Source organism: Vicugna pacos, chromosome 4 (genome assembly GCF_048564905.1).
Source record: "Vicugna pacos chromosome 4, VicPac4, whole genome shotgun sequence".
In the NCBI taxonomy this organism is placed as follows: Eukaryota; Metazoa; Chordata; class Mammalia; order Artiodactyla; family Camelidae; genus Vicugna; species Vicugna pacos.
This window is the reverse complement of record NC_132990.1, coordinates 41,083,284-41,096,565: the sequence shown is the minus strand read 5'-3', so window position 1 is coordinate 41,096,565 and position 13,282 is coordinate 41,083,284. Positions and strand designations below refer to the sequence as shown.

Here is a 13,282-nt window from a genome sequence, read left to right as displayed (position 1 = left end):
CTTTAAATATCCCTCTTTCTTTCATCATTTAGGTCTTAATTTCAGAACCTGGGAAGTTTACCCAAAAGGTGAAGGTATGGATTAGTGAGTACTGGAACCTAATAGAAACTCTGGCTATTTGCCTGTTTTCAGTGGGTTTTGGCCTTCGGTGGGGTGACCCTCCTTTCTACACAGCGGGAAGACTAATATACTGCATTGACATCATATTCTGGTTCTCACGGCTCCTGGACTTCTTCGCTGTGAATCAACATGCAGGTCCCTATGTGACCATGATTGCAAAAATGGTGAGTCCAGTCCGCTTGTGTAACCTGGTGTTCTTTTAACAGTTCTACCTAATTTCATGGTTCACATCCAATAATTCAACTTCTGAAAATTTTTATACTTCATCACTGCTTTCATTATAACCATAAACTCACATTTAACAAATTTCGTTGGATAACATATTGGATAGTTGGATACTAGCTTACCATTTTGGTTAATGCCAGATGATATGACATTGAATTAAATGTGTCTCTGAGCACGGTAATTTCTAAGGGCCAGATTTGTGTGAAGCTTCCACTAATAATATTTTCTGCTGAAATGTTTATTTATCTTTTTATGTCTCCACCCCCAGCCAAGGCTTAAATAGAAATTACTGTGTGCTATATACTGTGCTATGTACTTTGTATGTAATAACTCATTTAATCTTCAAAACAACTTTATGAGATAGGTACTATTATTAGCCACATTTTTACATTCAAGGAACCGGAGGTTAGGTAAATTTCCCAAAGGCTGAAGTCGGGGAGCCAGGATTCATATCTGGGCCACCAGCTCTGTCTCCCATCTGAGCTCACTGCAGTTGTGCTAGCCCTGTCCAGCTGGCTTTGCACAGGACCCAAGAAGGACAGCATCTCAAGGTCATCTTTGCTTTTCCTTCTAGAATCCCCACTGTCAGAGAAGGGGCAAGTTCTTGAGAGAGAAAAGTAGTGCTGAAACAAAGAAAGAGGATGGAAAAGGGAGGACCTCCAGGACTCCAGCAATAGATTTTTCTTACTTTGTATTTTTCTCTTAGACCAGCAATATTTTCTCTGGTCTTGGTGACACTGGTATTAATTTGGTAGGCTATGCTGAGGTAACCAGTGCCTCTCGTGATTTAGCACAAGTTTATTTCTCCCTAATGTAAAGGTTGATGTGTGCTCATGGGAGCCATCCTCTACCCAGGGACTCAGAGATCCCAAATCCTTCCATCTAGTGCCATAGCCGTGTCAACATACGGCTTTTAAGGTTTCCTCTGACAGGGAATGAGAGGGTTGGAGAAAGTCTAACAGCTTTTAACTGCTCTGGACAGGAAGTGTCTCAAGTCCCTGTTACTCCACAGCCCATTGGCCAGAATAGGTCACGTGGCTCCTGCCTCATGGAAGGAAGGCTAAGAACTGTAGAGAAGCTCAAGGAATACTCAGGGAGTAGGTCTCTGCCCAGTGAACAAATGGGATGAACTGATGTGCATTTAGTAAGTGAAACAAATGATTTAAAAGTTATAGTACATGTGCGATATATACATGTGTATACTATATAAGCTCTATAAACAGTCTTCCGTTGTGCATTATAACAGTAAGCCTTACTTTTTTTTCTCTTTTTAAAAAAAATTTTTTGGAGGGGGCAGGTAATTAGGTTTATTTATTTATTTATCATTTTTTTAAGTGGAGATACTGGGGATTGAACCCAGGACCTCATGCATGCTAAGGACACACTACCATCTTGCTACACCTTCCCCCTAGTAAGGCTGACTTTTAATACAAAGACCAAGTGCTTGAGAGTTAATGAGCCACTGGATTTAACAAACATCATTATACAGTTGCTTTCGCATCTTTTTTTTTTTTTTTTAGTTCTTCACCTCATCAAGGTGTTCAATAGCTTGGAGTTCTTCAGCAGATTCTTGGCCTGATCAGTTTCTCAGACTCTAATTAATCTTGAAGAGAATCCTGGGAAATAAGATTCCATTTTACTACTTTGAATATCCCTAATTTTTATTCTTTTCCTAACCTCTGGTCCAACTGGTGAAAAGTTGCATATTAGCTAATTAAAAGTTGTTTGTATGTTGTCACGTCTTAAAAAAAGAAAGGGAGGTGGATACGGCTCAGTGGTAGAGCACACGCTTGGCATGCACAAGGTTCTGGGTTCAATCCCCAGTACCTCTATTGAGAAAAAAAAAAAGCACAGATTCTCTACTGTTAGTACATTGATATTACTCCATAGACTACATTGACATGAAACACATACTGTGCAGAGGAAAGAAAATCTTTTAGCCAAAGGAAATCCAGCTCTTCATGGACTCGGCATTTTAATCAATGACTAGACAGTCTTACTATTTACTGGCAGGTATAATGATGGTGGCCTCAGGAGTTTGATTTGTTTTACGTTTCTGATCTGTGGTGAAATTCTGGCTGTGCTGTGCTTTCCTGCAGACAGCAAACATGTTCTACATTGTGATCATTATGGCCATAGTCCTGCTGAGCTTCGGGGTGGCTCGCAAGGCCATCCTCTCGCCAAAGGAACCCCCGTCGTGGAGCCTTGCTCGCGATATCGTGTTTGAGCCGTACTGGATGATATATGGAGAAGTCTATGCATCGGAGATCGATGGTACGTAGAGGGTTCCGCCGTCACAAGGAAATGGAACCCCGGAAAACAATCATCTGAATCTTAAAAATGTCAAGCATGCGTGGTATTCTGCTCAGTTAATGTCCTAAATATATTTGTCTAGAGTCATAGGACTGTGATTCATCTTATCTCACTCTTTTAAATTCTTTATTTGTAGTTTGTTCAAGCCAGCCGTCCTGCCCTCCTGGCTCTTTTCTTACTCCATTCCTGCAAGCCGTCTACCTCTTCGTGCAGTATATCATCATGGTGAACCTGTTGATTGCTTTCTTCAAGTAGGTTATTTTACTCAAATCCAGTTATTTTGTTTAAATCAAAATGGGGGCAGGGATTTTGAAAGACTCACATGTATTTCGAGGATGTGACTTTTGTTTTTCTTGTGTTGTATGTTTTACTACTATGGTTTTAAATTATGGGCATGGAATTCCTGGTGGGAAGGCAGCAGAGTCTGAGAAGAGAGAAAAATAGGGAGTTAGTGTACTAAATAAATAAACAGGGAGAGTGTAATAAATGCAGAATGACGGGAGATCACACACTGTGGTTAAGCCGCAATTTGGAATCACGGAGAGTAACAGTTGATGACATTGGAAGCTGGCTGAGGAGCCTTTGATAACTTTTCTTTCCTTGGCCCTCAGTTACCCCATTCCCTGTCTTCTGCTGTCCCACCCTTCACTTCTCAGTCCCTTTTCTGGACCATCTTCCTCTTCTCAGCCTTTTAACACTGGAGCATCCCTGGGCCCAGACCTTGCTCGTCCTTTGTTGGTGCTTCGTTTGGTGGTCTTGTTCAGTTTCCTGTATGCATGTGTCTTCAGCCTGAATCTCCCTCTCCTGCAGATCCAACTGCCCTGTTCCATTATTAGTCACATGTATGGCAGATTTCTCAACTTCTAAGTGTCCAAATGCTCGACCTCCCTTCTTTCCCAGCATATACTTATTCTACTTGTAGTCTTCCCCAAATCTGTATGAACACAAGTTTCTGTCAAAGCTTCATCTTTCCCATTGTTCAGACCAAAAGCCTTGGAGTCATACTTCTACCTCTAAGCTGTCAGGACTACCTGTTGACGCTACCTTCAAATAGATTCAAATAGGTCATCAATCCAACCACCTCTCACCACCCCACTGCTGCTACCACAGAACCTCCTGATTTATTTCTCTGCTGCTATGGCCCCTATATTCTGTTCTCAACACAGTAGCCCTAATGGCACTCAATTTTTTTTTAATTGAAGTATATAGTCAGTGACAATGTGTCAATTTCTGGTGTACAGCATAATGTTTCAGTCATACATATATATACATATATTCTTTTTCACATTGTTTTTCATTCTAGGTTACACAAGATATTGAAAATAGTTCCTTGTGCTACACAGACATTTATTTTTTTAATCTATTTTACAAATAGCAGTTAGTTTTTGCAAATCTTGAACTCCCAGTTTATCCCTTCCCACCTCTTTTCCCCTCAGTAACCATAAGTTTGTTTACTATGTCTGCAAGCCTGTTTCTGTTTTGTAGATAAGTTTATTAGACATTTAAAATTTTTAATTAATTAGTTAATCAATCTGTTCCCTAATGACCCTTTAAAAATACAAGTCAGATGATGTCACTCATCTGATCCAAATGCTTCAGTGGTTCTCCATTTCCTTCCGGGTAAAAGTCAAATTTTCTACGATGTCCTGGAGAGCCCCACCTGATTTGGCTTCCCTGCTACTTCTCTAGTCACCCATCACATTTCTCTTGCCCTAATCCATTCTTCTTCAGCCGCAGTGGCCCCGCACGTGTTCTCAAACAACATAGGGGTGTTTGCAGTTACTGTTCCCTCTACCTGGAGTGTTCTTCTCCCAGATGTCAGTGTGGCCCATCCCCTCACCTCCTTCTAGTCTTTCTCAAATGTCCCCTCTTTAATTAGCCCTGAACTCAAGTCTGTTATTTAAAAGTGCAGCCTCCTTTCCTTTGGCCAACTCCTTGGCATGGCTGGTCCTCCTTACTCTTCTTTCCTTATACTACCCACTTATGTAATATATACAAGTATATTTTATAATTTGTTTATATATTGTGGGCTTTTTTTTCCCCTATATACCTGTCTCTTATCCTGGAATATAAACTCCACAAGAACAAGTTTTGGGGATTTTGTTTGTTTGTTTTGCTCATGAATTTATCTCAAGCACTGTAAAGAGTGCTTGGCACGTATTTGTTTAACGGATGAAAATAATCAAGTGATGGGTAGAAACTAGTATTTTCTGAATGCCTCTTTTATGCCAGGCAGTGTACTAGGTATTTCATTGATTGACTGTCCCACTGCATAGAGAAGGGTAAGAAAGTGGAAATCAATGCATAGGATTTAAGTAAAGAAAATAGAGAGGACAAAGGTTGGAGGCAGGCAAAATAAATCAGAATACTTAAAAAGAAATGAATTGTTGCACATATATGGGGAAGACATACCTTTTTTCTTGTTACCTGATTATATGACAGCTATCAATTCCCTTTAACCTCACCATTTTACAAACTTACAGCATTTGCTGGTGTTTAGTTATTACAGCTTTTTTTTTTTGATATTTCAAATAGTATTAAGAGTGGGTATGAAATTTTTGTTTCTCAAAAACAGCAGGTATCAAAAGAGAGGTTGAGGAATCCTCACATAGGCCAGTCTTATCACTGAGAGGAACACATGGAGGGCCACACAAGCTGAGCAACCCCAGGTCTGAGTGCTTGTCCAAGGGCCCCCTTTCCAGGTTCTTGATACCAATAATTACAAAGAACCTGAGCTACACTGTGAAGATCGCCCCCTGCTGGTGGGAAGGCTGTACTCACACTTGGTCTTGCAGTAGCCTTTAATCTTGGTGGTTCTCAACCCTGATTGTGCAGAATTACCTGGAAGACTTGCGAAGACACAGATTACTAATTTGGTAGTTCTGGGCTAGGGCCCACGAAGTTGCATTTCTGACACATTCTCAGGTGATGCCTGTGCTGCTGGCTCAGAGACCACACTTTGAGAATACTGTTAAGCCCAGTCATCTGTGTTTCCTTCATCTGTTTTATGGACTCTGAAACTTGGCCGCTTCACTTATCCTAAACTGGCTTCCTCTGGGATAGTTCAGGTTCCTTCTCTTTATCCTAACTCCAGTTTGGGGTTGCCTGTACTTTTATTTGCCAAATTGGGCTGCCCTTTTCAAGTACTTGTCTGCCATCTTTCTCTAAAGAGACTAAATTACATATTAGCCTAAGCAAAATGTTAACATGGATGGTCCATTGTGCCTTCCCCACCCATATCATGTTATAGACTTAAAGTCAAGTGAAGGATGATGTTGTTTCAGAATTTGTACCGTCCACCACAACTTCCATCACATGTTCCGTAATATTGACACATTTACTGCACTGTCTGCATATCATAATTGATGTAATTGAGGCCACTGAAAGGTGTTACTTCTCTTGCAAAATTATTCTTAATTTATCTAGCTTCTGAATCAAAGCTCTGCTTATTGATTTACTTTAGGATGAATTGATTCTTCTTCCCTGTCTCTTCTCCATTAATATTCTTTTGTTTGAATGTTTTAACTAGGATTATTCTAGCAGTCGTCACATTTGATATTAAGAGAATCTCTTCATAAGGCTGATGCTATAGAGGAACATGAAAGCTGTTTACCATGGATGATGAATTACGGACTGAAAAGATTCTCTTATATGAGAAGAGAGGGTGAATCAAGAATAGTGTTACGTTCCAGAGGACAGTTTCTGTTTATTACATTTAAAATGTTAGCATTTTTCTTCCCTCTGATTGTGATTTCTACCTTTTTCTTATTCTGATCAGCATATTTTCTTGTAGGAGGTGATTAATGTATGTTGTTTGGTGGAAAAAGAATGATCAGTGCAATGGATCTTGTTTCTATTGGCTAACTGTGGTCATGTCAGGTGAACCAATCATAAAAGTTGGAAAATAAAGTGAGGATCTAACTGTTATGTTTCCGGACTCCATATTAAAACATTGTCCCCCTCTTACTACAACCTACAGTAATGTTTACATGGATATGGAATCCATCTCAAATAACCTGTGGAAGTACAATCGCTACCGCTACATCATGACCTACCACGAGAAGCCTTGGCTGCCCCCACCGTTTATCCTGCTGAGTCACGTGGGTCTCCTCCTTCGCCGTCTTTGCCATCGCCAAGCTCCAAATGACCAAGAAGAGGGTGATGTTGGATTAAGTAAGTTCTCATTGGTGGGGCAGGAGGAAGAGAGTCAAGAGTGGAGCTCCAAGGTGAAGGCACCTGGAACATTGTCGCTTAAATTCAGGGCACGGGATGGAAGGTTCTGGGAGTAAACTGACAAGAGAGTATCAACTGAGGACCTGAGTCTAAGTAAATACATTGATCTCAGCTTGTGGTTGTAGTACCTTTTGCTAAGAGGAACTGATACTTAGAAAGAAATAGGTAGGAACAGAATCTCTGCTTGAATGTGTAAAGGCTTTATGTCACCTTGAAAAATCCATGTTTTCTTTACTTACCTGGGAAGTGGTCAGAATGACCCCTAGAGAGTAGTCACAGCAACCTATACCGACTTCCTCGTTGAAGATGGACCCCAAATAGAAAGGATACGGAAGGTCTTGTGGACCAAGGGAAACAGATAAACCAGACTTCGCTTGGTTTATTCACTGCAGTCACAGCTCTCTGGTTCTCTAGTCTACTGAGTGTGGAGGTGATTCTTTATGGATGTTTCATATTTTCAAGAGCTACAACTCAGGATGAAAAACGTGGATTCTCTGTCTCTCTCTCTTTTTTTTTTTTTTTGGCAAAGCTTAACTCTATGTATTTTGAGATTTTCCTAGTTTGTTTTGCCCATCCACATCCTGACTGCATGATACGACTGTCATACTAATCGTCACAAGAGAACATTCCTTCTTGTGGTTTACAGCTCTCTCGTGGTTCATCTCAAGCAATTCTACAGTTGGTTGTAGGCCCATTCCTAGATGATTCCTAGATAGAAAGGAAACGGGTGGCATAAATCCACAGTCCTTTATCTCGATCCCTAAATCTAAAATACCTCTGAAAATGTAAAGTCCTTTTCTTCAGAAGTTGTAGGAAGACTCATTTGGACAGAAGAGGCTAATGGGACTACTGTGAAGCCATTTATCCTCTTTATCCCTTGTGGTAAGAATACTCACTGATTTTGCTGTAGAAATAATGTGTCTGATTTCAGGGTACTGCCCTAGCTCTAACCAGGGGTTTTTCTTCATTTATGGCATATGCACTGTATTAATTTGCCAGAACTAGAAAGGAAAACTTCTGAATTCTAAAACGGAACTGGTTCCAGGAGTTTCGGATAAGGGATTGTGGACTATTTATACATTTCAATGGGCCCTTAGGAGGACAGGTGCTGTCACAAGGTTGACAGGTGACACGCTTCTGCTCCTGCTGAGTATTGGCTCTGAGAAGTATTTTTCTCCTCTTGATCACTTTGATGACTTATTTTTCTTTTCCATTTCTTTCCCCCAAGAGATTTAGCCTTTATGAGGAAGTCAAAGCACAATTGATGTTAATTTAAAGCCTTGTAATTATACTTTAACTTTTAGGTTTCTAGTAGCTTGCCATCCCAGAACGATTGTAATCTATCAGGAGAGTGTGGAACCACTTGAGAGATCCTGGAATTAACTAGGATTTGGCCAGCTTTTCTAACATCATAGCAAAGAAACTTTCCTGGCCTTACTTTGATCTGGGCTTATAAGATGATTCTGGTATAAAAATCAAAGAAATGTTCTGATAGATAGAGGTGCATTCACCTGAAGCTCTGGAAAACTCTTGAATTTTCGTGAGATTGCTTCTGATCCCCGGTATTGAGGATCAGGATGGGTGCACATGGGGCAGCAGTGCCACCTGGTGGGCAGTTGCAAGAACGCACCACATTCTGCAAGCTGCCCCTGTTTCTGCAATTGCTCTGTGGGTTGTTTGCTCTCAGGAATCCACAGAAGGCTTAAATCATGACAATTCTGAAGTTCCTTGCTCATTGAAGACCCTTAATGCAGACATATAGGGTTGAGTTGGGGTGAGGGGATACTGGATTTTTTTTTTGTATATGAAGGATTCTCCCACACCATAAAAACCATAAGACATTGTACTCTTGATTTGTGAACACATTTTATGGCTGAATTTTTTTAAGCCATCTTTTACAATTTTAAATTTGTATTTTTATCTCTCATTTTATTGGAAAACCAAAGAACACGTGCATTTCTAATAAATTCTGTGGAACTCAAATGGTTCTTTTTTCCCCCCAATTTAGGTGAAATGATCGAAGGAAGAGAACATTCCAGTTCTACCCTTTTTGCAACTACATTTTTATATTTAACAAGTATTAGAAACTTGCTCAAAAGATAATGTCTTTTTCTGTTAGATCAGAGTTAGAGCCAAGGTGGTAGACCAAATGTGATTGCTAAAGTTTGACATGGAATTGCATTAGCGTCATAACATCATGAAATAATATATCCTTTAATGAATTATAACTGTCAAAAAAGATGTAGAGCCTTGATTGGCTATTGACTGGTAATATCTTTTTTGCAACAGAAAAACTTTGGATATACAAACTCAGTGTATATATAAACTCAATGCAACAAGGTGAAACTTTCATTTACTTACTGGACTCATTTCAACAGACTGGCCTCTTCTAACCTTGATTGTAACTTGTAGGTTACTTATTGTTATTTTATTTCATAGTTTTTGACACAAAGTGGAAGAAAAGTCACTCAGACACTGTATCAGCTTCCTGTGGAGGGTGAATAATGATTCTTTTTATGTACTATACTTATTTCCACAGAACTCTACCTGAGTACAGAGGATCTGAAAAAACTTCATGATTTTGAAGAACAGTGTGTGGAAAATTACTTCCACGAGAAGATGGAAGGTCTGAACTGTAGTTACGAGGAACAAATCCGAATGACAACAGAAAGGTGAAAGTTATACATGTGTTTTCACCCCCTAAACTGCTACCTAAACCCAATTTTACTAGAATGTGTGAAAAAAAGTAAAACTACTTTTAAAACCCAGAGGTTTTGATTCTCTGAAATTTTCTCTAGTAGCGCGTAATATTCATGTAACCAGTGCACATTTATTGAGCATCTATTATGTTCCAGGTGGTCTTCTAAGTTACTGGAGATAAATGGTAAATAAGAGACCAGGGGCCCTTCCTGCATAGAATTTACATTCTGGTATATGCATGCAGAGGGACGAGGCGGGTGGAAGACAAAAATGTATGTAATTGAATGTCAGACAGTAGAAGATCAATGAGAGGGAAAAGTAGTATAAGGAAATAGAGAACAATGATGGCAAAGGGTCTGCTGGAGTTGGGGGTTGTGTTGGACTGTTTTCAGAGCCTGGCCCAGGAAGGATGCTCTGAAGCATTTGAGGAGGAGAGATCTGAGGGAGGTGGGGTGGCACACCTGGCCAAAGGAGCAACAAACACGGATATAGGTGTGTCCAGGGGCAGTAGGTAGGTCCAGAGGAGGTCAAGTGCAGGGGCTCACCCTGAGTGGTGCCAACACCTGTATGATGGACTAAAAAGACTAAAAAGAATTGATCAGAAGAGCGTAAGAAAAACTAAGAGAAGAGTGTATTGTTCTAATGTTAGTATCTATGCTGCCGAAGCGAGAACAGAAGACAGTATCATGAGTCAAGTGAATACAGAGTAAAACTTAAGAACCAGATATTTACAAACAAGTAATTCAATAACAGTAATCGTAGTAGTGAACATTAACACCAGTAGTCGTCCTATGCTGTTACATTTATCTTGAATTTTTTTCTTGGCATTTGAGTAGAGAAGGACTAGATGTTAGATAAATATGTAACTTCTGACAAATATTCTAGATTCTTTCACGGGCTCTAGAATTTCATCGTGAAGCTCCAAGTAAACTTCAAAACACAAGCAGTCGATTTTCCTTCTGGATAGAGCTACCTCCCCGTCCCTCTTTGTACATGATTGTCCTTGTTGAGGTCATCCTGGGGAGCTCGTAAGTGGCTGTGGGAGGGAGGGAAGGAAGAAGATTCTCCTGAGGTAACTGAGCAGTAGTTTGAAGACAGAGGGAAAGGAGATTAGGAGGATGTTTGCACGTTTGCCTGCTTCTGAAGAAGAGATCACTTTTATCCTTCTAGAGTTAAGTGAATTGCAATAGTAGAAAAAGAGAACACATGAAGGCTGTTTTATATCTTATTTTCTCTGTTTGGAACACTGGTTTCTTTTTGTCCCTAGTTCTGTAAGCCAGTGTTTCCCTCTCTCTGTTCTGCGGAGTAAGATGTTAACTGGGTACTTTTCCATAGTAAACATGTTTGGTGCATGAAATTTGGGAAATGCTACATCTGAAAAAAAAGGTTTAAAGACTTTATCACAATGGGCATTGTGACTCAGTAGAGTTATAGCTTGCACAGGTCCTATCATTTTGCCTCGAAACCTTATGGGGAAACATTTGTGAGCGACTCCCAGCATGAAAGATGCTGGTGTAATTCATTTAGTGCTTCACGGGACCCTAGGACCCTGGTAGGACCTGCCTGGATCCCTGATGAGTTGCTGAGAGATGCTGGAGGGCTGTGCTTAATGCCGTTGACCATGGAGTCACACTCTGCATTTGAAACCTCACTCTGTCACTGACCATGGGATTGGCCATGTGACCTCTTTTAATGCAGGGGGCAGTAATGCCCACCTTATAGGGGAGTCATGTGGATTAAATACAATAATGTAGAGCCTTTGTAAACCGCCTGGCACATAATGAGCACCCAGTGAATATTATGATTATTATGATGATTATAATTATACCTGCTATAATTGCATTTAAAAAACCTGGTCCAGAGGCCCACAATGGAATAATAACCATACTGGTCCCCCCACTCCCAACCCTCAAGCCGAGCACAGAGAATCCTCAAATGGTAAGAATTTATTTTACATGTCAGAATGACTGAAAGGTTAGATTAAATTAATGTAGTTGGTGGTTGAGGAATATAATTAAAAGATGTTTCATAGGACATTGAGCGTTAGAAAATAAGTGTCTATAAAAGCAAGAGGACCTGATTCGAGGGTGACCAGGCTATTTGTCTAACAGTCTCTATTGTAGCATGTTACCTGTCACTGTGAATAGTTACTGGTGTCTATTGTATCCATTCGATGTGACTGCTGCTAATGGAACTTAATGAGTCTCCATTACTGCTGTTCGGACTGCACTGTTGTTGAATTAGATGAAACAGTGCACTAGATGGAGAGGCTCTAATTAAGCACATTTTGAAGGGATTATATATACTTTGTGCTCTTTTCCTCATCATCCTTGCCAAGACTAGTTTTGCAGATTCCAGAAGGTCAGGAAGCCTTTATTAAGCCTCTGTTGAGTTACAGAAGTTGAGTAGTATAGCAGAAGCAAGAAAGAGAGGGTTCCACCCACATAGGCAATAATAAAAATGGCAAACACCACCCTCTTTATTCTTTAATTCCTATCTGCAGAGCTTCCGGAAGGAAGTAGAAGATTTCTCAGTCCACGGGACTTGAGAGATGTTCTAGAGAGGGGGTGTCTGACACTATTTTGGGAAGTGCTTGCTACAGTGAAATGCTAAACTCTTCATGGTATAATCACTGCTTTTCCCAGCCCCCAGATAAGACTGGGAATAATTTTTTTTATTTCTGCATGTGGTCATACCAGCCATGAAACTGTGGTTAGATTCCCTTCCTTGCTATTTTTCACTTTTTCATGTTTACCAAAGATTTTCATTTTGAGAAATTGGAATCTCTACTCCCTCCTCCAAATAGAAGAGTGAAACAGGAGAAGGAAAGAAAGGGAAAAGTAAAATGTCATGAGCAAGAGCCCACTGTGGAAATTTTGGTCTTTTTCTATTTACTCTATCTGGTCATCTTCTATATATTTTTAGTTAAAATTATATAAGTTTGTGTCCCCCCTACCCTCCTTACACATCAAAAATGTTTCTTCACATACTTTAGCATTCTTTGTAAACATATTTTAATTTTTATTGTTTCTTGATTTGCAAAGTTTTTATACCAAATTTAAAAGCATGTAAGGCAGAATGTAACAGACATCCATATCCCAACCTCTGCTACCAGAATCAGACAAAAATTACTATCAACAATATAAATACGATTTATAATGGCTGTGTAATATTCTGTCTTCTGATGTAATGGTATTTGTCTCCCTTAGCTTAGTAAAATTACTGCCTCTTTGTACATGTTGCCTGCTTGGAATATTCCAATGTTGCGTCCCCGCCAACACTGAGTTCCTTTAATTTTTTAAAAAATTTGCTAGGTTAAAAAGTTGTTACGATGCAGATGAGCTCATTGTGGGCTTAATTTTCGTTTGTCTGCTTACCTAATGAAATTGAATATTTTTAGCATGTTTCATAATCTTTCACATTTTATCTTTTGCAGAGTATCTATTCATGTCCTTTGGGGCCTTTGTATTTTTTTTCCCCCATCAATTTGTAAAAACTTCTGATTTGTTAAGGAATACAAACATCTCATATTTGTTAGAATAATTTCCTGTTTATTTTTTGCTTTAAAATTTTGTGTTTTAGTTTTCTATAACCAAATTTATGATGTATTTTGTAACTTACTGATTGTTAAGCTTAGATACTATGTTAGTTTCCTAGGACTGCCTTAACAAAGTACCAAAAACTGGGTGTC

General features: G+C 39.6%; 1 protein-coding gene across 2 annotated transcripts in view; it reads left to right on the top strand.

The window, feature by feature from the left end:
* TRPM6 (transient receptor potential cation channel subfamily M member 6) overlaps positions 1-13,282 on the top strand; it is a 121,637-nt gene that overhangs the window by 75,913 nt on the left and 32,442 nt on the right. For both annotated transcript variants that reach the window (XM_072959600.1, XM_015243670.3), the window contains exons 21-25: positions 33-284; positions 2,445-2,619; positions 2,795-2,909; positions 6,638-6,831; positions 9,431-9,563. In XM_072959600.1, the coding sequence (XP_072815701.1) occupies positions 33-284; positions 2,445-2,619; positions 2,795-2,909; positions 6,638-6,831; positions 9,431-9,563 (869 nt within the window). The remainder of the gene's footprint in view (positions 1-32; positions 285-2,444; positions 2,620-2,794; positions 2,910-6,637; positions 6,832-9,430; positions 9,564-13,282) is intronic.